The 25725-nt window shown below is 37.8% G+C and overlaps 1 protein-coding gene across 2 annotated transcripts in view; it reads right to left on the bottom strand.

Annotated features, from left to right (window-relative positions):
- STK26 (serine/threonine kinase 26) overlaps positions 1-24632 on the bottom strand; it is a 64135-nt gene extending 39503 nt beyond the window's left edge. The window contains exons 1-2 of one of the 2 annotated variants that reach the window (XM_019719511.2): positions 24451-24632; positions 24200-24350 (exon numbers count right to left, since the gene is read on the bottom strand). In XM_019719511.2, the coding sequence (XP_019575070.1) occupies positions 24200-24241 (42 nt within the window). In that variant the 5' untranslated portion in view covers positions 24242-24350; positions 24451-24632. The remainder of the gene's footprint in view (positions 1-24199; positions 24351-24450) is intronic. The other variant, XM_019719512.2, reaches the window with a different exon arrangement.
- Between the last annotated feature and the right edge of the window lie 1093 nt (positions 24633-25725).

Here is a 25725-nt window from a genome sequence, read left to right as displayed (position 1 = left end):
TAAAAACTAAGTACGTCTGTATATGTTTCAAAATTAAATATGAATTAATTGGGCTTGTGGTCAAATTTCTTTAGGTGGTTAGTTTGAGTTTGCATTTTTGTATTTGCATGTTTATGAGAGCTAAACACATAAAGAAGATCTTCTTAGTTTACCTATATTTTTATGGCATACTCACACTTTTACATCTCAAAAGTTACTATAACTTGCTTTTGCAACATAAAAAGTCAAATTGCCTGAGTTTATGTGTATGCAGTGAAATAAATGTCAAAACTGTGTCACAACAACTGTGGGTTTCCTTCTGGTCATCAGACAGCATTTTATCAAATCACAGTTGAGTCCCTGTCTTTACTCACTTGCTTAAAAGGCAGTTTTGAGATGCATGAAGTAGCAGCAAGGTAGCCCCGGTCTTACTGGCAAAGCATCAAGTCAAAGGCACACACAGTATTATTTTGAACTCTTAAGGGACCCATTTAAACTTTCAGTAATACTGTGCATAGCAACAAGAAAAATGTGTTTATAAGTCAGAAATAAAATTAAATTTATAAGTACTTTTGCATCTTCCCTTTATTTTATTATTCCTATTTTAAATGCACTTCATTAGCAAAAATACTTAGAATGCAAATACAGATGGTGCCAAAAAATGTATACACATTTTAAGAAAGGAAAAACTGTATTAAAATATTAATACTCAATATATACAAAAGACGAATACAAGTCATGTGTATATATTTTTTGGCACCCCTGGTATTTTAGTAAAGGATAAGTTCATTAAAATTATTACAAAAGGTTTTGACATAACTGCATGAATAACATAACAGTGTGAGGAGTTTCTCCTAATTAATAACTTGGAGTCTACTTAATCTTTAAGAACAAAAGAATATCTGATACTATCCCTTCACTTAATTCCCCCTATTCAAGACAGTATAAGAGAAGAGCTTCCTCTGCCTCCTAACTTGCATTCTTCTTTATACCCAAATTCAGATCAAAAGAAAGAACAATGAAGTGAGTGGACACATTGTGGGATGTGATGAATGCATTTCTTTACATATGTTTGTAAGACAGTTCAATTTACAATCCAGTAAAGAAGAATGAAACATTTCTTTCTGTTTTCACTTAACCACATACCACATTTTTCTAAAGAAAAATGAAATACAGACAGGATAATAGGGAATTTATCCATAACGTCCCCCACCTTAGAACTCCTAAAGCAGGAAACCAAGTCATAACAGGCAGCACTTTTATTAGCTCCATTTCCAAGATAGATCGTTAAGTTCCTGTTATTTTAATTGAGAGTATAAATGTCAGACTATTTTGTTGAGTCAGGTAAATCATCTTTGGATCTAAGATGTCTTAAATTAAAGGAAATAACTAATTTTGTCTTTTTGACTAACTCTTTGGGATCTGAAGTTCCCTTAAACCTTTAATTATATCCATGGGTAAGGGGAGGGAAATACCCTTCAAACAATCACATTCTTCTCTCAGTAAACCAAAAGTCAAGGCTATCATCACAATAAATACTGGATGCAAATTCCATTGCATCATTTAACTCATTTCTCTCTGACCTTACAACCATTACAAAGGAAAAAAGAGGTCTGGTTTCTTATAAGTATTACAGAGATAAAAAGAGCAGAGAGGTCAGGCAAATAGGCTTAATTTTGCTTATCCCGGAAATTACAAAAAATCAGCAATTAAATGTCAGCTACACCATTTGTATAATGAGGGAGAAAGGTAGACTCAATGATCTCTAAATCCCTTACAGTTCTCACACTGTGGATTTGTGAAGTATTAGAAGCCCAGTCCCTCTGTTCTGCTTGCATCACTAGCAGTTGCTAATTCTAGTTTTGAATCGATCATTAAGGTAAGGGATGAATTGGCATTGGTCACATGGCCAATTCTACAGTGGTACACAATGGCTCAAACGAAAAGTATGTACTACTCCATTTTTCAAGTAAGAGATTCAGAATCACTAATAGACTGCATTCAAGTCCCAACTTTTGGATACTATAATGAAGCAGGCTCAGAAGCCAAGGATGGATAAAGAGTAACAGTGAGTTACTGTTCAGACTGACCTCTTACCCCTTGCACAAGCCATTATATGTGATTGACTGCTCTAAGGAAGTCAAGGGGAGCCAGAATTCAGCTCATACAGGTTCTATTAGTCTTCCTTTCTTACAATTTAAAGTAAATCCATTCAGAAAGTAGCCTAATTTATACTTGCCGACATACAGAACTAGAACATCCAAAAAAACTAAGTGCCCAAATGGAAAATTTCATGGATGTCTTACCATATCTCAAACCCCATACCTTCAGTGAGTAGTAGCTTAGACATACAAGCTTAAATGAAATGCTCCATTGGGGAACAATTCTTTCTTACTTTTGAGCCTTTGAGTCATACCATTTTCTCTGTTGATATCTTACCTCTCCTTCATCTCTGAAAATCCCTCATCTCTAATGAAAAACAAACAAAAACACCTTTCCAACTCCTCAGGGGAAATTGATCACCCAAAGAGAATCAATTGCTTCATCCTATGCCCTCCCACAGCCCTTTGCTTGAGCTTCCATTACAGCACGCATTTTATTATCTTTGCACTCTTTTATTGCCATGGCCTTTCTATTTTCTAATGAGTAAACTCATTAAGGATGGGTCTCTGTCTCACTAAGCACCACATACTCTCACAGCACCCAGTATAGTGCTTCATATACTGTGGGTTTGGGATGTTTGCACAGTGTTTACCTGGGGGCCCTCCTAAGATGAAATCTTTGACATGAGGTTGTCCTTTCATTTGCCATTTGATTTTTGACTTTTGGTACAGGGGAGATTACATTCAATAAACTGAAGGATATTAAAATAGGTATGAAGTTCTAAGTCAATCCCTTTTCTCACATGTGATTGACATAACAAAAACTTTCCAAAGTTTGACAACTTTGAGATTTTTCTTTCTACTGGAGAACTCTTTAGTTTGCAAAACAGCATGTCTTGAAATAATATGGAGCTATACCCAAAGGAGAGTTGGTAGTAGCCACACAGAGGGATGCATATCAGTGCTATATGCAAATCTGATTTTGGGAACACATCTGCAATCACTATTAACCAGAACCACATGACTACTGCATGTCTTGGAGAGTCTAGGATGATTTCATACTCGAATGCAAAAATTAGAAGTCTTGAAGAGTCCCAGTCTGCGTATCACTCTGCTGTACTTTTCAATTTAGTTGGGCTAAACACACAGAAATACACGATTCAATCAGGGATCACATTTAACCATAAGCATTAATGTTAAAATTAAAGGGATTATTACTGACTAGACAGGATGTTACATAAATATGGCCTGGGATTGATAACAAACCCTAACAATAAAATATTTATTTGGAAAGGGGGACAAGGCATACTACGAAAGGAAGACAAAGGTTCTACTAATATATAAATGATAAAACAAGTATCCTAATTTATTCAGGCCATTATTTAATCAAACCCACACAGGGCACTTTAACATTATGGACATTGAGAACCTCATTTTATGCTATCCATACTGGAGGTAAAATAAGAGGATGACATCCTAGTACTTTCAGAAATAAATACCTTTGGAGAAAATCTAAAGCAGAAGCTCCTTATAGCAAATATCGAACTGTCATGGATAATGTCATGGTGAATCTTTAACACACTTATTAAAATGCATTGGATTAAAACAAAATTGATTTTCTCACTGCCTATCTTCCTTCTAGATGTGGAACTCCAATTAAAATCAATAGGCATGAAGCTTGTAAGCATAGCACTAAATTATTAACACCATGAGTTCTTTCAGAATTAACACTGATTGTAAAAGTGGAATTTTACATAGACTTACCTTTTCATTCTTAATGAGAAAGTGGCTGCAGTGTAATTTCCCTGTAACATTTTCCTCTTTAATCAAATCTATATTTTGAACAAATTTAATGAAATAGTATTTGCAAGGAGTTACCCAATGGAATCTTAGGACAAAGGAAAATTATCTCTTGGATCCTGCTGGCTTTAACATTCTATGATCCTAAGAAAATGATACTGATGGCGCGATGGTGTCAATAGCAAACAATTTTAATCTCTGCAAACACTAAGAATGGAACAGAGGAGATTATAGAATATTCTAAAAGAATGATCTCTAATATTTTCAACAATCATCAGAGTGAGTATTTATGCATGTGTATGGATGCAAGGCTAAAGTAATAATGATTATTGTTATTTTTTATGACTTATCTACTTCTTTAAAAGATTTGGAACAGTGTATTAATAAATACTAAGAATACACTCAGAAATCAAGTAAAATGGGATGTGTACATGTGACAGTTGTACCTGAAAACCTAAGCTAAGAAGAACATAAATGAGCATAAAAGTTAGCTCTCTACTCAGCACCATGATGCACCCAAATATATGAGAAATTAGTTTACGTTAACAAATTTGTTAAATTAACAAAACAAAACAGGGGCTAAATTTTAACATCCTCACTGATGATGGTTTTATTATTGTTATTCCCTTTTCCTTGTACAGGGAGTACCAATTCATTTGAAAAAAAAAAGCCCTAAATATTTTCATAGTTCCATTTTCCCAAAGAATTCCAGCTTAGAGAACTCTTCTTCTTGTCGTAAATTAATTTCCTCTTAAAGTTCACCAACTTTTCCTGAACTGAAATTTATCAAACCAGTCTCCATCCTACCCTACAGCCCATTGTCAATAGCACTTGTGAGTATCTTAATCCCTATCCCTAAAGGTACAAATTCACCAGTTTTTATCCCCATTGATCTGTGCTGATATTGCTGAAATCTGTTCATGTTACCAAAACACATATGACAACTTAAATGTTCAAATAAGGGGAGAATGCTACTGAAATTATGAAATATCTACTAATATAAATTGAATCTTTCAATTTTTAAGAAATACCATTATAAACATAAAGCTGTCTACATGTTCTCCACAATGCTATGGCTAAGATAATATATTTTATTAGTTGAAATTTATAGTCCTTGTTCATTTAGCAATCAACAAAACTATAATTCTCTAATAAAGATAATCAACATCTAGTATCAAATGTGAATATAGGCAAAAATCTGATCCCCTCCCAACCTATGTAACCTGTTTAAGAACTTTACAGAATTTTAGAACTGGAAATAACCCTTATAAAATACTTGGATTTTTTGATTTTACAATGAGTGATTTCTAGCTGGAGGTGGGGTGGGGAGGGCAATGACAAGTAACCTCAGGATGGAGACAAATGACAAAGTTCCTTAATTAGTTCTTGAATTTCCATAACCAAAATACGCTTGATGAGCAATTCAAAGTAATTAAAATGTTTTGAACAGTGTGCTACCCGAAAAGATCTGTGATCTACAACTTGAACTGACCAGTACCCTATCATTTTACAGCCCTAACCAGAGAGAAAGTACCATTCACCAAACAAATCCTCACTGCCCACCCCAAAAGGACCCATAAACATTTTTAAAAACAACCTTAGAATTCCCTCTGTCTTTTCTTGCTTTGGCTAATTTCATTCCCTTTCTTTCCCGTCTTCCCACCCAGTCTCAAAGCCAGCTCAGCTAGCCGGTGATGCCTTTCTTGACCATCTCGGTAGCCTGACTTGACTCATCTTTCCTAGGACTTTCTGGTCAGGCTAGCAGGGAGCCCCTGAAAGCCTTCATCAGATGAATCTGAAAAAATAAAGTCTTATTTCAGGTAACTCTATCATGTCTGTACATTGCCTTAAATCTACTTAGTGACAAAGGCCAGAATAGCGTGATTTTTTAAAAAAGGGATGATGTCTAACATTCTCCAGGAAAAAAATAGTGATAGACTTCATGATTAACTGAATACAAAGATGAAGGAAATCAGTAGCTAATTACAAATAATACCTGCTGCTCTTTTTCTCCTTTCATAATTTTGTGATGTACCAATATATGTTTTATGTCTGGGCATCTCCCCAACTAAATCAAGTAGTTAAGTGGCATTTGGTAAAGTATGATTATTTCATACGCTATGATCTAACTATTTTAATATATTATTATTTTCCATTTTTTAAATTAGTTTCAGGTGTACAAAGCAACGTAATAGATGTTTAAACCCCTCATAAAGTGATAACCCACCCCCCAAGCTACTACTTCTCTGACATCTTATATACCTGTTATAATACCATTGACTATCTTCACTATGTTGAACTCCACATCCTGTGACTGTATATACCTATACATTTAGTTAACAGTTGACATTCAATATTATTTTACTACAGCTACAGGTGTATAGCGCATTGGTCAGGCATCTACAGTCTATGGCATGATCCCCTTGATAAGTCCAGTGCCCATCTGGCACCTTACATGATCTTTACAACATTGTTGATTACATACCCCATACTGTATTAACTACCAATTTCTATTTCTTAATGCCTTCATCTTTTTCACCCTGCCCCAGCCCCATTCCCATCTATCACCCTGATAGATCTAGTACCTACCTGATACCATACCTAGTTATTACAATATTATTGACTATATTTCCTATGCTATAACCTACATCTCCGTGACTACTGTACAACAACCAATTTGTACTTCTTAATCCCTTCCCCTTTCACCCATTCTTAACCCCGCTCCTATCTTAAACAAGTCCCTCTAAGATTCCTTGCAATACTGGTTTTTAATACAAGCTTCTTCTTGTCTGGGAAGCTCATCTCGCCTTCAATTCTAAATGATAGCCTTGCTGGGTAGAGCAATCTTGGTTGCATGTCATTGCTTTTCATCACTTGGAATATTTTCTGCCACTCCTTTCTTTCCTGCAAAGCTTCTGTTGAGAAATCAGCTGACAATCATATGGGAGCTCCCCTGTAGGTAACTAACTGCTTTTCTCTTGCTGCTTTTAAGAGTCTCTCTTTGTATTTGACCTTTGACATTTTAATTATGATGTGTCTTGGTGTTGACCTCTTTGGGTTCATCTTGTTTGGGACTCTGTGCTTTCTGGGCTTGAATGTCTATTTTCTTCACCAGGCTAAGGAAGTTTTCTGTCATTATTTCTTCAAATAGGTTTTCAATTCCTTGCTTTCTCTCTTCTCCTTCTGGTACCCCTATAACGCGAGTGTTGGTACGTTTGATATTGTTCCGGCAGCCCCTAAAACTCTCCTCAATTTTTTGAATTCTTTTTTCTTTTGCTGTTCTGGTTGGGTGTTTTCTACTATCTTATCTTCTACATTGCTGGTTGGATCCTCTGCTTCATCTAATCTGTTGATTCCCTGTAATATATTCTTCATTTCCATTATTATATCCTTTATTTCTGACTGGTTCTTTTTTATGGTTTCCAGCTCTATTTTTATGCTTCCTATCCCTCTTTTGAAATTCTCTGAGATCATTGAGCATTCTTATAACCAGTGTTTGGTACTCTGTGTTTGATAGATTGCTTATCTCCGTTTCGCTTAGTTCTTTTTCTGGAGCTTTGTTCTGTTCTTTTATTTGGGACATGTTTCTTTGTTTTCCCATTTTGGCTGCCTCCCTGTGTTTGTTTCTATGTATTAAGTAGAGCTGCTATGTCTTCTGGTCTTAGTAGCATAGCTTTATGTAATAGGTGTGCTGTGGGATTCAGTGACTCAGTCTTTCTGGTCACCTGAGCTGGGTACTCCAAGTTTGTCCCTAGTGTGGGTTGTGTGTGCCCTCCTCTTGCAGTTGAGCCTTAGTTGATAACTGCACATCAATGTGAGGGACTGACCGTTGGGCTCACTGGTTGTGAGGACTGGCCTTGACTACAGTGGAAGAGTTGTTGTGCAGGGGCTGACACGACAGCTCCAGCTCATTTTGAAGCCAGGCACTGGGGGTTCAGCCCCAGGACCACCTTGGAAGCAATCCACTTAGGTCTACTTCAGCCACAGCCCATGCCCCACCCGGGGCCACCCAGTGGGAGCCAGAAAGAAATCCGCAGACAGCTGCTGTGCTTGGAAGTGCCTTGAGAGGCCAAGCTGCGAACCAAGGCCAGATCCTACTAGTGTCGGCTTAGGGCTGTTCAGCCAGAGGCACAGGACATGCTCAAACCAGATGCTGCTTGTCTGGATTCCATGAACCTTTGAGAGTCTAGGAAAGTCTGCAGCTTGAGCCAAGGCAGATGGTCTGCATGAAAAAGTGGCTGGAAGCGGCCTGGGTGTGCCCGAAAGTTGGGAAGGGTGGGGTCTCAATAGCCAGGGCATGGTGCACGAACTACAGAGGCTCAGATACGGCGGCCATCTGTGTTCGCACGCTGGGTATAGGGAGGGCTCAACAAAGAAACAGTGGCCTCCACCAGCTCCCCCATCCAGCGAAAGCCACCTCTCCAGCCCCCGTCCCAAGCCTGACAACTCAATTCCCCACCATTTGTCCCTGCCACCTTTTCAGCTGCTGCCCCAGCGCTGGAGCTCAGAGTAAGTGATTTCGTTGGTGGGTAAGTCTGTGCGTCCCTTTAAGAGGAGCACTTGTGAGTGCAGCCGCCCTCCATCTCACTCAGTCACAATCTCCGCTGTTTTTCACAACCAAAAATTATGGGGACTTCTTTCCCTGGCGCTGGAACGCTGGGCTGGGGTGGGGCTGCTGGTATCTATTGCTCCTTTAAGGGATGGGGTACCCCCACAGCCAAAATAGCCCTCCCGATCTTTAATGGTCACATGCGGGTGTGGGACCAGCCCATGCCATGTCTCTGCCCTTCCTACCAGTCTGGAGGTGGCTTCTTCTGCAAATCCTTAGTCGAAAGGCTTTAGTTCAGTTTGATTTTAAGTTATTTTCAACATTAGTTGTTTTGTAGATTACTAGTTTTAATTTTGATGTGGTTGTGAGAGAAGGTAAACACAGTGCTTACCCACTGCACCATCTTTGTTCCTCCTCTATTTTAATATATTTTTGATTAAGTGCTGTTCTCCTTACTGCTGAAAAGTACTTGAGATATTAATTGTAAGGTGAAGACAGGAGGAAACAAATGTGATTATATCTGACACTTAACATTCTCTAGTCACTTTCCTTCTCTAATATGGTCCTTTAATTTAAAATAGTCATCAAAGCAATCAATGGCTTCCTTTACATTTCCAAATAAAATTCATCCAGTTTTATTTTCTTGCTTTAGAAATTAAGAAAAATATTAAAATGTATCTGTATACACACACAACTTATCATTCATTATAGTTACCAATACAAGTTTCCATATAATTCAATCATTAAAATTTATGTCTAAAAAATAAAAATATGTCTACCTCTTTTCTATAATCTGGACTCTTTCCTTGAACTAAGCATCACAATAATAGAACCAATATACAAGTCAGTTACCTTAATAAAAAGAAACTTTCCTATTATCTTACTGCATTCTCAACCTCAGAAAAAATACTATAAGAAGCTTCCTTTCTTTAGATCAGCAATTCTCAATGGGCTTCCATGCCCTAAGACAGGGATCGCCACACTTTTCTGCAAAAAGCCACATAGTAAGAGTCTTGGGCTTTGTAAGCCAGGTACAGTCTGCAGTCTCCGTCAGATATTCTTTTTTTAACAACTCTTTAAAACTATAAAAAATATTTTTAGGAACAGTCTGCAGGCAGGATTTGGCCCTTGGCTATAGTTTGCTAATTGCAGCTCTAAGGAATCTACTATATGTAATAAATAAACTCCTTTCCAATGAAGCTAGAATGGTCTTAGTAGTTGTGTCTTTCTTAGGAGAACTGAGAAAACATTAACTCAAATCATTTTCTTCGTTTTGTGGTTCACATGACAACTCTGGTTGAGAAAGGTTACATTAAATTAACAAAGCTCCAAAAATACTACTAGAGGAAGGTGATCATCCTTATTTAAAAAAATATAGGCATTCAAAAATATTTACTAGGGAGAGGTTAAAATCCAACATTTCAAGGAACTTTGATTTTGTCCAAAGCATAAGCCAAACATTATAGTCTCACTACTTCTTAGTAGAAAATTAATTACACGTAGTAGAAAAGTAATTATATATTAATTGCCTCAGTAGAAAATTAATTACATCTAATTTAAAACTTGCTTGGAATGGGTACCTGATCACTTCTACATATAAATAGTCATGTGTGCCTTATGTTTTATAAATAGTAACCTAGTCTAGACTCCTGAACAGAATTCCCAAAGCTTAATTTTAGAGCTTAAGGGTTACCTATACAATCACCTCACTTTATATTTGAGCAGGCATTATTTCACAGCATAGAGGAACAGAATACACTATATTCTTCATTCTAGTAGTTAGGAGGACACAATTTAGTGTCCTACCAGAAAAAAAATAATTAAAGTCTCAAGCTCTGGAACCACTTAGCCATATTCTTTCACAATATACACATCGTATTTTCACTTAAAGGAGTTTTTAAAAATCATCTAAAACTGTGCATGTTCTTTCAATTAGGACCATACTTACACTATAATTGCATGACACTTTGTCATTAAAAATACACACAAGAGTAATCAAATTAAAATGCTTTAAGTTATACAGACTGATTCTCCCAAAGAACCCAGGCATGTGAATGGACAACAGGAGAGAGCTGTCTCTATCCTGGAATTTGGGGAGGGGGTTGCAATTCCTGGGCAGACAACAATGTTTGTTTTTAAAGTATGAAGACATTTATACCTTTTAAACGATTGGCAAGTTAAAAGCCAACAATAGAATAACACAGTATTTAGTATCCATAAGGGTTCTTAGAAAAAAGTAGCTGGACTACATACTACTTAGAAATCTTCTCTCAGCCAAGACATAAATCAAGTGATGCTAAAAAGTCGTTAAGCAAACCTATTTTAAAGTAAATCTGAGATGCTACTCAGCCTTGAAATGTTCCAAAGAACTGCTTTAATCATTTCCTGTGGGAGAATTTCAAAGCCAGAACCTATTGGAAAAGCAACAACAACAATAAGTCCAGTCATTTAATAGAATGATTCCTTCTCTTTAACCTTCCCACCCCCCAAACAACAGTCCAAATTAGCTAAATATAATCCAGTGATAATCTGGCACTTTTCCTTCTTAATGAAAAGTGTTCATTTTGCCTACAAAAGAAAAAAAGGCCACCCAAAACGACTCCATGTATCTAGAAACAATTTATTGGCCCTGTACATATGCCACCAAAATTGCACATCTTAAACAGAAAAGCAGCTGAAATCACCATCCCTATGTCAGCTCTTCCCCACCATCTTTCCCAAGCTTTCTCCCAACCAAAAAGACTCTTTACAGATATTTTCTTGCCATAACAAATCAATTATGCAAATGTAACTTTTATCACAGAAGTCATAAGCAACACGAAAGAAATGAATTACTATTACCTCCCCAATTTCCTTTTCTGTTAGTTTTTTCTCTTCTCTGCAAAAAGTAGAAAAATTTCCCATTCTAAAAAATAGACAGAATTCTCAATCTTTAAAGCAAAAAAACTTTACCCCTTCCTTGGAAATACTGTCTCTCTTCTTCCAGGGTCCAATACCTTTTCCCTCACCTACATTTTCTGTTTCCTTATGAGGCAGCAATAATCCTCTGGTATCATGAAATTCTACCTTCCCTGAGCAGGGTTTACACTGCAGCCTCCAAAGTGATGCCTGAACCTCAGCAGATAGAAGATCCATAGCAACAACGGTAATAGTTTTTTTCACTTGCTATTACCAGAAATCACAGTCCAAAAAGACAACCATGGAGGTGTCACCTATGCTAAAACCTTGAAATTGATTCATTATTTAACTAGTTAAGTCCCATGTTTTCATTTATGTGCTCTTTGGGAAGCCTATGACACAGTAAAAAAGATCTTTCAGTGACAATCACTATTTTTTTCCATGAAGAGATAAATAGTCAAAAAAAAAAAAAGCAGTTCTCTGGATACAAGATTTTGTTTGTCACTGAAACAGAATGTAATGCCCCATCCCCTCCATTCCCTATCACCTTAGAATCCATAGTATAATGTACCTATAACAATTTTAGCTTCAAAATAAGAGTTTAGATAATGACCACAAGTTTCTGTTAACTAGAAGTCATCTGTATAATAACCACATGCCTCTGATTTACTAACAGGTAAACCAGTTTATATTTATCAAAAGCAGTGATACTCTGTAAGGCTATTTCATGGGAGAAATTAAGCAGAGAATTGAAAATCTTGATAAATATAATCTATGTAATGTTCAATTCTAATTCACTAAGATAGCTTAACAGTGGCATTAAATTTCATTAAAAGTCATTTCCAATGATCTGTATCCTGTATAGAATATGACTGCTGTGAGGCCAATTCAGGAATAATAATAAATATTAAAGGCAGAAAGAATTAGCCATGATAAAAATGCAACATGTTTAAAATCCTGATAAGCCTATTACATATTTAGACATAGGTACATATATACATATATATTTACCTTAGAGTAAATATTTTTAAAAGTGGTAGAGAGTTCTATGTATTTTCTTTATAATAAAAATATTTAGCAAATCCATAGATACCACAATTTTTACTGAGTACATAATTTTTACATAAATTTTACTGAATTCCTGTTATACGCAGACCTTCTTAAATGACACTGCCAAGTCATAACTTTCTGCTTCTTCAACTTACTGACCATCTTATCTTTCATCCGTTTTTGACAATTCACTTTTCTACTTTTTAAAAAGTGATGTCTAAAATTGGCAGAGTTGATTAAAAACTCTATAGGCAAATGTTGAGCCTTATTTTCTTGAGTAGACTAAAAGTCTTATAGTTTCAGACATAAAATATACTTCATGCCCACTATAGTGTTCAAGTTGACCCTTGAACAACAACAGGTTTGAACTGTGTGGGTCCATTTATATGTACATTTTTTTCAATAAATGTGCACTCAGGCCTCTGTATCCACAAATTCAACCAACTGCTAACAGAAAACTCATTTTCCACAGTTGGGAATCTGCAGATGCAGAGGGCTGACTGTATGCATTGTTCTATGATTTTTTTATATAAGGGACTTGAGCATCCAAGGATTTTGGTATGTGCTGTAAGGGGTGTCCTGAAATCAGTCCCCTGTGGATACCAAGGGACAACTGAAGTTTTTTGGGGGAGAGTCAACATTTATATGAAGATTTCCAACCGCACGGGTGGGGGAGGTGAATGTCCCTAACCACTGTGCTGCTCAAGGGTCAACTATACATTGCATGTGCATACGAGTATATACACACCCCCATCAATTTTATCCAAAAAAACACACCCTTTAATCTACCACCCAGAATAATGAAAAATGGGCCACAAGTGTAATTAAGTATCCTGGAAAAGAGACAGTTGCCACATAAGAGGTGTGAGGTATAAGGTAAACACATCAGAATTTTTATACCCAAACAAACTGTATTCCCTACCTAAATGGAGAGCAAGTCACCTAGGGACTGAAGAAATTTATTCTAATGATAATTAAACATTCCTTAAAATGTGTTTAGTGCACCACTCAAGGAAGACTGACAGACTTTGGTGACTAATTGAATATGGAAAGGAAAGAAACATGACTGGAGAATGAAGACTCAAGGATATGGCTGAGTTTGAAAGAAAATGGGTTCATTTTTAGAAATGTTGAATTTTAAGTGCTGAATTTCTGTACATGTTTTTGAACATCCTCATTGGTGGCAAATCTTTGATTCTGAATGATAATTTTGTTTTTGTTGGTTGTGTGTTCATTATAGAAACTGAAAAGTGATTTAGGTCCAAGGCTCATGAATGAAGTAGGTAATCAAGTTTGCTCACATTGTTTGGGGTGGGAAAACTCATTAAGTAGGCCCTATATGCTTCTCTTATTTTCAGTTCTAATCCTTTGAACTAAGCTCTGAGCTCTCCTATAGGGTATCTGTTAGCAAATGGTAATATATTAATCTGACAAGTATAAAGAATATTTTAGAGAGCATAAGCTGGAGTCAGAAAAGCCATTTAGGAAATGGTTTGATATTTCCTTAAAGATTCAAAAGTAACTTCCTCTCCCCTCCAGGAATTTATATACGTAAACACAAGTTGGCTTCCAAAATCATGACTGTGAATGCGTATGTTTGACATAATAGCAGCCCAGAATTATTAAGTTCAAGAGTTTTTGTGGGGTGGGTAATAACATGGTGAGGGGAAGGGATTCTAACAAATAAAAATTGGTGAGATGTTATCAAAATTGGGAAAAACTTAAAAATGTCTATCTTTGGGGGAAATATTGCCACTTACTGGCATTTAGAATACTGGCATTTTATTCTACTTTAGCCAAATTGCATTTTAACAACTATAAGCACAAACAGATTTCATGTGCTCAATAAAAGTGTTTGCATTTGAAGATAAAAGCATTTAGTAAGCTGTCAAACTTACTTGGATCGCAGAAAACAGAAGTGATGATGGGTGATTGAGATTTTGGAAGCTGTAGAATTTAACACAAAGTTGAGTTTGGACTCTTGGAAGGATAATTGGAAATCATGTTATTTTAATTTCTCACAATTTCATCAACATATTTTCATAGAGGACCTCCAATTTCCATCTTCACGCCTGTAGACACCTGTTACTAATTGCATCTGCTTGGATGTGTGGCCAGCACTTAAAGTTCAACATTTCTAAAAATGAACCAATTTTCTTTCAAACTCAGCCATACCTTTGAGTCTTCACTCTCCTGGTTATGTTTCTTTCCTTTCCATATCCAATTAGTCACCAAAGTCTGTTAGTCTTCCTTGAGTGGTACTCAGAGAGGTCCCCAGACCAGCAGAACAGTTGGAAACTCATTAGAAATGCAAATTCACAGACCCCACTGCGGACCTACTGAATCAGAAATTCTGGAGATTGGACCTGGCTGTCTGTATTTTAACAAACCTTCAGGTGGTTCTGATGCATGCTCAAATTTGACCATCACTGCCCTAGATCAAATCCTTATCAACTAAAGCCTGAGTTATTACAATATTTGCTTATTATATCTAGCCTTCCCCTTCTCCAATCCAGCCTGTTGGGTTGGAAGCCTAATTCAATCTTCCAAAAATAAACAAACAAGAAAAAAACATTGCTTTCATCAAGTTCACTTTCTTGCTGAAAAACTCCTTCTTGTAGACTGTGTTAAAAAGAACTGTCTCAGTCTGGCATTTAAGGCCTTTTATAATTTGAAGGAACCTTGTGTGTGCTCCTTTGTCCTTTTCTCCGGCCTGTCTCCCATGCTCCTTTAAGGGTCCAGACCATTGAAGGTTGCCCTGCCTACAAGCAATGCAGTGCAGTGGCAAAAGCACAAATGCCTAGCAGAAAGACATTCCATAAATGATAGCTCCTTTCCTTAGTCCAGTCTTCCTTGGAATGTTATATAGCAGTTTCTCTCCCCTTTGGGATTCATCTGTATTGCTCGATGATTTTAGATTTCTCAACGTATTAGTGTGTAGTCTCTCCAGTTACAGTATAAACTTCTTGAGGTCAGGGACCCTTATACTTTTTGTATCGCAAAGAAAGGCATCAAGCACCATGTCCTATACAAAGTAGGCCTTTCAAACTTTGCTGCAAAATAATTTTCTAGCTTAAATAACACCTAGTTGTTTCATGAAGATTAAGCATGTAAAAACACTAAACCTGGATTACCAGTGTCCAACCTGGGAAAGTCCAATAGATTATCACTTACTGACAGGCATGTAGGAAGGCTCAGAGTTAAGTTCAAACAAAGAATTTGAACTCAAACTAGAGAAGCAAACAGGACCCTAATTAATGAGTTTGCTATCTTTTCCCCATGGGGTCGTAGCACTTAAAAAGCATACATCTGAAATATGCTTCTTTCCCTGAGGCTGCCAGACATACTGACTGTAACCTCCTTAACCACAAGAGGTCAAAGTTCTATTTTCTATCACCATACGTAGTAGCATGTATGCATGCTTTGCTGATTGGTTTCTTCTGTGCTTCTGCTTAAAGTTAAGGCAGGCAGCAGGAAATTGAGACCAGGAAATCTACAAACTCTCCCAGCTCTAGTGGGCAGCCATAATGATGAGGCAGACGCTTTGGGAAGAAATTATGACTATAGTTTCTATTGGCTCAGCTCCCCAGAATTTTTTTGCATTAGTAACAACTTACGCCCCACCTGATTATCTGTGTTGCCCACCCCTTCCCCATCACCCACTGCTGTGTTATTTATACTATACTGCATCAAGCAGTTAAGGTCCAGCTTAATATAACATACTGTAAAGTGATATGTCCCAAAGCCAATGGTTTAATGGAAAGCGGGGGGAGGGGGATAAAAAAGGCACTAACAGAGCAACTCAAAAATGCATTTTCAAAGAAAAATCTGGATGTGTCTAGATGTCCTTGAAGTATTTCCCCCACCTGCCAAAAATTCATTCCTAGGATTGTGTTACCAGGCACTATTGAAACCTGGTAGAGTAATTCACTAGTGTGCTTAGAAATTCCCTAACACATCTAGTGTGGTATGGATTTCAAATCCAGTAAAACTTCATTAAGTTGATACTGGTAAGCTGTTCCTATAATTCAAAGCAACTGTTATTTTTCAGCTAGATACTCTATTGTTCTGTATAAACAAAGTGAAAAACCCAACGATGGTGGACTTGAATCCTTTTTTCAGTCATTTGCATTTTCAATTATTAGGATTTTGCATATTTCTTTTCCCCACTTTTTTTTAAAAAAACAAAGGTGAAAAGGGGCTCAGAAGGAAAAAAAAAACAACACCCACAACACATAATCTCTGTTACAAGGATCACAAAGAAAGGGTTGAAAAGTTTTTCTGTAAACATTTTTTCACAAGAAAAAGACAAAAACTATGCCTTGGATATTCTCAGCAGCACATTTTTGAAGTTACTTGACCAAAAAGGAAGAAAATGGACATTGAAAAAAAGATAATTAGAATAGTTTCAACTCTTTCACTTAAGCTGTCTACAATTTTACTTACTCTAGTACCCATGAAATATGAACCACAATTTTCTAATTTTGCTAGAATATCCAGAGCTATGCCATACCAATGCTTAATCTCATATTTTAGGACATGAACCATTCAAATCTATGATCATATGATAAAAGAAGGAAATAAAATGCCAGAAGGCTACTCTCAGGGAGTGCTAGAATAAGTCCAGAAAAGGCTGAGGGAGGGGGAGGGTAGCTCTATCTCCAATGAGGTAAATGCTGGTGAGAGGTGGTGGAGAGAGACATGCAGGAATAGAAAGATGCGATCTTCTCTGCACTGGGTTTCCTGGCTTCTTTGAATTTGCTAGTCTGGTGATCCACCTCAATTATATGAGATTTAGGAGAGGGACAACAAAGAGGATGATGGGTAGAGTTGGCCAGCAATGAGCTATTTGGTTTTTAAATCCAAATCTGAAGGCACTTTCCTATTGGATAACTTTTCCTAGTTCATAGGATTGTTGAGAGAAATTAGTTAATATCTTTTTTCAATGTTTGATTTCCCCAAGCATTATTTATTTCAAAGATGTTGTCCCTACCACATAGCACCTAAAAGGGCAGATGGCCAAATGAGGGATGTACTTAAGAGTTAAAATTTTAGTTGTGCATATTTTACTGATTTTTGTTCTTTTAAAAATGAGTTACCTCATAGCATTCCTCCAGAGACATTGTTTTATATGACCCTGTAGTGGAAATTCTTTGGGACTTAATGATGAGAAATGAAAAGGAGTTTGTTTCATCAAACCTAATAATAATGTTAAGCTTTGTTCTCCTAACTCCATTTTTAGCAACAAATAAAATTAGTAAAACCACCACTCTTTCAAAAGACACAACTCAGTCAAAAACTATCAAGCTGTCTGAAATTCTACTATTAGATTTTCTTTCTTTAAAGGCCTTATTCCCTGTAAAATATGAACATCCATAGGAGAGGTCATACACTAAGCCATTAATCAAAAATACCTTACTCTGAGTGAAATTTATCAGACTCTTTCTAATGTGACAGCTGGGGCAGAGAAGTAGTTTCTTTTATTTATTTATCTGTTTTGGGGGAGGTGGAAACAGAGGGAAGGGACAAGAGGTTATTTCTCACAAAGACACAAATTTGTCTGAAAGCAGTTCTAGTCACTAGGAAAGCAATGAGGATCTTTATTCTCTCAAAGACCTTGGAAGGCAAGGGAATGAGCTTCAGTGTGTGGACAGCTGATTAGAAGTTAGAAGTATTATTTTGTTAGACATATATCATATAATACAATAAAATTATTTTAGCAACTACAAAGAGTCCACATTGCAAACATATAAATTAGCCTTCATGATCTACAAGAATTCAAGCACTAACAATATGTTTAAAGAAACAGAATGGAAAAAAGTTAGAGAAGTCTAATCTATGCTGCATTCATTAGCTAACATTTTTACATATAATTCATACCCAATGGTATAAGGAAAAGTAAAATATGTGGTCCTTGCCTTCAAGAAATTTACCACCTCGTTCGGAGACAAGTATAACATATATAATTTTTAAAAATCTAAGGTAGCACATAAATCAAGGACTAGGCTGTCTGCTACTGACAATATAATAGGTGCTTGGAAATGGGAGATTTCTGTAGCCTGGAACAATTCACAGAAAGTTCATGGAGACCTTGAAAATCAGATAGGATTTGGTCAGTCAGTGATTACTGAATTGTAACTGGCACAGTAGAACCAAAGGGATTTCTTGTTGGAAAGTAGTGATAACTAAGTTTTGATCTGTAGAGAGGAGCCAGATAACAGAAAGTCTGGAAAGCTGAGCAGAGAATTTTGGATCTGGTGGTGGTAGTGGGGTTGGTGTGTGTGTGTGTGTGTGTGTGTGTGTGTGTGTGTGTGTGTGTGTGTGTGTGTGTGTAGGGGGACTGGGTTTCAATAGAAAACTGGGGATTATCAAGCAGGAGAGGGATGAGATAGTGACAGTGTTTTCATGTGATTAGCCTAGCATTGTTTTGCAGGATGAACTGCCCATATATATCATAACACCTTTTATAAAGGAGCTCAAAATATATTCCACAGACGATAGTTAATTCATCTTAATAACATCTTATTGATACAAAAGAAATGCAGCTTTCATTTTTCCCTGTTTTGTAGATGATTTGCTCCAGGCACTGAATAAATGAAAGGCAGAATTAAAAAAAAAAAAACAAAACCACAGTATCACAATATTCAATGGTTCCTAAGTACCAGCTAAATTATATTTTCTCATTTTCTATGACTCAAGCAACGAAAGTACATGATGGACCTTTGTCTTCAAGTGCCATTTCTGGACCCTCATTAGTGTTCAAGGCAATGTTTCACCATGCTCAATTACTGTTTACTCTTCCTATAGCCCCATACCTTCCAACTACCTCCAACTCTCCCAGCTAACAACTGTCTTGGATTATTATGTTCCAGTCAGTCTTCTACCATCATCATTAGCATATTCAACATCTCTGTATCAACCACTCACCAACACGGACAATGGTTTGGTTCATCAATGCAATGCAATATTTTCCACTTCCTTCTATCTCAAATTGAAAAGCTGATTAGTCCTTCAGAAGGTATAAGGGAGTTAAGAACTCCACATACTAGATTCTGGCACCCAAGTGAATTCCTTCTCCAATTTAGGTTTCATGATGAGAATTAAAGAATTCCCCCCAGTTAACTCCCTCTGGATCCTGACAAATTTTCTCATCCTCCCATGCATCTTAAAGTCACTGTTACTTTGCTTACAAGCTAAGACTTCACCTGTATTTCCTGTCTCATGAGGGCCTTCACTTCCAAATATTCTCTCTGGTATTACAACCCTCTCCCTCCTTGGTTGCTCCTATCCTTCAGTTTCAAGTAAACAGACTAGCATATACGTAGTAAATGCTCAGTAAATGTCTGATGATTGATTGAAGCTCCAGATCTATATTTTCGAGTATTTGCTGGAATTTTTTTTAAAAAAACAGCTTTATTGAGACATATTGATGTACAAAAAATGTACATATTTAATGTATACAATTTGATGAATTTGGGCATATACATACACCTATGAACTCATCACCACAATTAAGGTAATAGACATATTGCTCTACATTTTCACTTTGTCGCCCCATTGTTACCTCAAACCTCACAAGTCTAGAACAGAAATCATTAACTTCCTACTAAATCTGGCTCTTCTCTCTGACTTTCCAGTTCTTTCGGATGTACCATAATCCTCCCAGTTCCCCATATTCAACACCACAAACGCTTGGATTCCTCCATCTGTAGTTATAACTAGCTAATTATTAAGTCTGGTAATTATATTTTTTATCTTCACAGCACTAGGCATATGGAAGGCAGTCAGTCAATGCAAGGTCCATTGCATCTGCACCTATTTGACTGTCCCACTGGAATAGCCTCAGTAGATCAAATTGCTTCAAATCTCTCCATCTTCCGGTTCATCCATTCATCCGATCTTAAGATTTACCTTCCTGTATTTAACTTTGTTCATTGAGTCTCCCTTACTCAGAAATGTTTAGTCCAAAGGCCAAAATCCTTCCTAGCATTCAAAAACCACCATAATCTGAACCCAATCTAGTTTTTCAATCTTATCTCTTATTATTTCTCTAGAAGAATTCTGTATCACACATAGTCCAAGTGATTTTATCCCACTCTCAGATTGTGTGTGCACACACAACTTGCGAATGTACTCTCCCCGTCTCCATGCCTTTGCTCAGGATATTTCCCTGCTTGGAAATGCTCTTCCCAAAATTATTCCTAACAATCCTCTAGGGTCAGTTTACTTTTTGTAAGCCTTCATCTCTTCCAGTCAAAAATTATATTATAGAGTAAGTATCACAGATATTGCATATTTGATATTTCATGTGCTAGACTTAACATCCCAACATTTTAAGTTCTTGAAGAGCAGAGGTCACATAGTATACTTCTGTATTCTTCCCAAAACCCAGTAACTAAATTTACCAATGCAAGGCAATGTTTTCTACCTCTTAGATAAAAGTCTTCAATAAAGTGATCACTAATCTTTAAATTTAATTTCTATCTCACACGTCAAATAATAACCATTTAAAAATTGTACCGAGTTTATCATATTTAAAGATACTCTGGGTGATGAACACACAATGGGATTTATAGATGATGTAATACAGAATTGTACACCTGAAATCTATGTAATTTTACTAACAATTGTCACCTCAATAAATTTAATTTAAAAAAAAAGATACATGAAGGCTAATTTTTAAATTCTTTATCAGGAATTTTAAAAAATATTATATTTTTAGATGTTATTATATTTTAATATTATTATATACAATAGGCATAACATAATAACACTTAGTACTCTAATTCAACATTTAACTGAACATTGATGTTTCTACCTACATTTTATGAAAGATTTAACAACCAATTTAGAATACTTGTCTTCATAAATACTAATGTGGTTCTAAGGGGAAATATCTTAAACAAGTGTGATTTATAACTGAAAACGTCAAAGGAAAAAAACATGTTTTAAATCAATAAAGAGTAAATATTTGAGAGGAAAGGAACAAGTTTATTGGTTAATTTTTTTAAAGTTGTGCTTTAAAATTTTTTTTGAGAGTTTAGCTACTGGTATGGAAAATTCTTTTAGTTATACACTAAAGAAGTAAGCACAGATTAAGTACAAAAAAATTCATATCCTCAACATTTGGTGTAATATGGCAAAAATGTTCATTACCATGATATTAAGAAATATCAACAGTGAGTTTGAATAACTAATTCATAAGGAAGAGTTTGAACTGGACCAAATCCTGGGTTTTCTTTCATCACTCCAAGTTTCTTTTCTATTTTAAACTAGTGGCAACAGAAATTTCTTTGTTTGAAAGTCAGGAATGCTGGAAGTCTTAAGTGATAGAACAGGTAGCTCAGCTTTTACTTCATGTCTTTCCTGGGGGGGAGGGGAAGGGAGAAAAACACTGGATAATTTTGTTTTTATTTCTGGAAAAATAATTTTTCCATCAATCTTGATAATTCTCTAAAATAAACTGTTAAAAAGTTACAGGCCAGTCAATCACTTCACCATGATTTGTAGAAATACTATACATTAATTTCAAGAACACATGGCTAACTCAAGTTTTTTTACTACTCTAAAGGTCTAAAAGGTGCTCTTAACTCTTTAACAAAATTTTAGGAAAATTTCACGAGGTCATGATGTATTTCTGCATCTCAAATGCAATATTTTTGAACAAAAGAATAGTAGAAGAAATCTAGGCTCAAGAGTCACACTGCATGCCATCAAATTTATTTTTAGGGTACTGTACAATTTTAACTGTGGAAAACGTTTTGTGTTGCACCAAATGCTTAAGAACCACATCTATAAAGAAAATGGAAATGAGAAGTTAAGAATTTACCATTTTCATTAAGATGGAAAAAGTCTCTTCGCTAATATTGAGATGACTGCCTCCTCCAAATTAAGGTTGGACAAAATAATCACAACTTTGGGAAGGCATAAAGTGGAAGGCAGAGTTTGTCATTTAAAATATGTGATTCACATTCTAAACCACCTTAATTGACATTTAAAAATTCAAGAGATAGGAACTCAGATAATTCAACAAAGCTGGGAGCAATAAGAAATACTTAACAGCAAGCATTTCCTAAATCACATAAATCAAATAAAGACTATAAACTATATAAATCAAATAAAGTCAAGACAAATAAAATAAAGACCAGAAACTATTTTCTCTTTAGCTCACAGTTTTTCAGAATCACCAACTTGAAGGGCAGGCACTCACTCTGCTAACGTACACAATGGAGAGAAAAGCCTGGAAACCCTGAGACAAACGTTACATCTGTACATCTCCACATAATGGGAAGGAGGGTACAGTGGGAAATTTTTCGCACTTTCCTCCACTTCAGACAGAGCAAAACCATAGTTAGTATTACAAACTTCTAATTCCCATGATACAATCAAAGACAGAACCGAATGAATGGGGTGTGGGCCAGGGTGTATGGGGGAAAGAGGGAGGAAAGGGGGTGGCCTGAGAAGAAAGTTTGAGTCAATTTGTAAAGCTTGAGTGTATTAACCTTTTTAAAAGCCCTAATATTTCTCATTATCTTTTTTCTCCCTGTTTATTTTTATTTTTTATTTTTTATTAAATACACACCAACTTCCTGGGACTCGACACAGACGATATTCAGTTAAAAGGCCTGGTGCTTAGGATACACAAGAGTCTTTGGTTAGGTATGTGTCAGGCACAGATGGTCCTTTTTGGGGGAAGTATCTTAAAAATCACTCTTTTGTGATCATGCATAAAATGTGACCAATTGCTTTTTAAAAAAATGAATTCCATGCATCAATTAGTAAATTGAGGCCCCCATCCACAGCTCTTTGATTGCTACTAAAACATAAGCTATTTACTAAACATTTTTGTCTGAACTTGAGAAAAGTTTGCTTTCACATTTTTAGAACATAATAAGGAAGTGACGCTTTAGTGTTTCTAGTCTCTGAGTTATTCATAAATGGGTTGTTTAGGCTATCTTGCAAAGGAAAAAAATAAAATGTGAATGCTTAGAAGTTAGTAGACTTGGGTAACATTTAGTAGATGGCTTTAAATGCACCTATTTAAAACCATAACAGCATAAAAAGTATGAGAATAGCTTATTTCTTCTTTAATAAAATGAAAATATAACGGGGAGGGGGACTGGGTAGATCTTCAGCAAGAAGTTGGGTCCCATGCAGCAGTCCCTCATCCAGGACAAAAAGCTTCCCTTAACAACATGCAACAGTCATTTTGTGGGAAAGGCTGGGGAAGGGACTGGAGAGTCATCTCCTAGGCGATTCTGATATGGGACCCAACATTTCTCATGCTGCACTATGGGTTGGGCCAGGTGGGGTAGCGAGATATAACTTCGCCCTTAAGAAGCAGCACCAAAAGGGGAAAAGAAGTCACTTCGCTCTACGCACACAGGAAGAGACCGATTTAATGCCGCCGCCACCGACATCCCCTTGTCTTGCTCCGCTCCAACTTGTGTTTGGCAGGGGGCACAACTTGCGTTTTACCCCACAAATTCCGGGACACCTCCATCTCTCCCAAGTCTTCCCGCCTCCAATCCTCAAGGGTACCACGCTCAGCAGGCGCAGGTGTCTCGCTCTGGCCTATTTTTATAATGCCCCCACCCCATCCTCGCCTCGTTGCGCGCCCCAATCCCTCCCCGCCTTCCCAACGTAGTACATAGCCTCAACGCCAGGAAACACTTAGAGCCCAATTCCCAGGTCACCTGGCCAGAGCGCCCGGCCCTGCCTTCGGGGGAGCCCTGAGACCGCCTCTCGGTGCCCAGTGAGGAGTGCGCACGGGGCTCTGGGGTAGTCACATGGGCGGCGGGGCAGGCCTGGGCTTCCTCACCTGCATCCCGGGCACTTGGACCGCCACCGGTGAGTGGGCCATGAAGGCGACTGCTGCTCCGCACTGCTTCTGCGGCGGTAGTGCCTTGAGCTGGGACTGGCTCTTTCTTCGGGGGTATTTCGGCGGCCCTCCCAGGCTTTTCGACCCGGGCCTGGAAGGACACACAGAAGTGGGGTTACTGGGCTAGTGGCGCGTAACCCGCAGCTGAGAAGTCGGCAGTTCGCGGGGCTACTCCCTGGGACTCAGTCTACCTTTCTGGCGCCCGTCGGCCGCTGTTACTGCCACCTCCTCTGCTGCTCCTCCTCCTGAATGTGGGGCGCTGTATGTGGCGGTGGCTGGGACCTGGGCTCGAGTGATGCCGCTCGTCTGCGCCTAGCCGCTTTAGGAAGAGGAGGTGGAGGCGCCTCAGCAACCCGCCCGCTCGCCTGGCGGGGGAGGCGGTTGGGGGCGGTTCCGCCGTTGGCCCTGCCCCCGCCCCACAGTCGGGCGGTGTCAGGAGAGCTAAGGTTCCGAGTGAAGAGGTTTGCCTGGGGTTGCTGGAGCCTGAGAAGGCAAGACTCTCCCCGCACGCGGAGAGGAGAACCCGGGGACTGGGGACCTGGTACACGGCTCGGCCTGGAGAGATAATGGAAAAGTTTGGGTGACCTGCGGTTATGAGGGCGTCCTAGACGCGGCCACGTTGCAGGGAGGCATACGAGGCTGGGGCACACGCAGCCTCGTAGACTGTTTGAGTTAAAACTTGGAGAGTGTTGGAAGTCCTTCTTGGCTTCCCAATCTGATCGAGAGTGGGGCACAGAGGGGCACAGAGAGCCACCGAGTCGGTGGACTCCTGCCCATTCCTGCGGTGGGGGTCTCCCCAGCCTGGGGCCGTGCCACCTGGCAGATCCGTAGCCACTCTGATGCTTTCGGGATCTCTCGCCCCCAGACATGCTTCAGGTGACCTGAATCTGAGGCTACACCTACCTCTTGGGCTATCCTTTGGTGGGGGGGTGGCCAGACTGGAGCTTCTGTTTATTACAAGTTCTGCACGTTTAATAGAGAGGGAAGTTGGAAAACAGATGGTACATCTGCAGAAAAATTAATGAGGATGATCATCAGTACGGTCACAGTGCATATTATTGAACTCAGCATACACAGCAGTGGTTCCAGCAACTCCTTGCCTCCACCCCATTTCATGTTCCATTCCAGGAGGGAGACAAGGTCTTTTGAGAGTACCCTAATAACATTAACAATGGTAATAGCAATTTCAAGAATCTCATTATGAAGGGACCTCTGGGGACCCACAAGGGGTTAATTACATTTTTAAAATGTAATATCCGAGTGCCAATTTAAAATGAGGATGAAGTTCCCTACCTTGCAGGTTGTTATAGGTCTGTACACAACACAGTATTGGGGCCACTCAATAGACACTCAATTAATGTATTTTTGTTGTTCCTTTTGAATCTTTTAAAGATAGCATACTATTGTCAATATCATTATTATTCATGGGTGCCATTTTCTTTGTGCCAGGGACAAAGTGTTACCTA

The sequence above is a fragment of the Rhinolophus sinicus genome, chromosome X, assembly GCF_036562045.2.
Source record: "Rhinolophus sinicus isolate RSC01 chromosome X, ASM3656204v1, whole genome shotgun sequence".
Taxonomy (NCBI): domain Eukaryota; kingdom Metazoa; phylum Chordata; class Mammalia; order Chiroptera; family Rhinolophidae; genus Rhinolophus; species Rhinolophus sinicus.
Note: the sequence above shows the minus strand (reverse complement) of the source record. Positions and strands in the feature narration are given on the sequence as shown.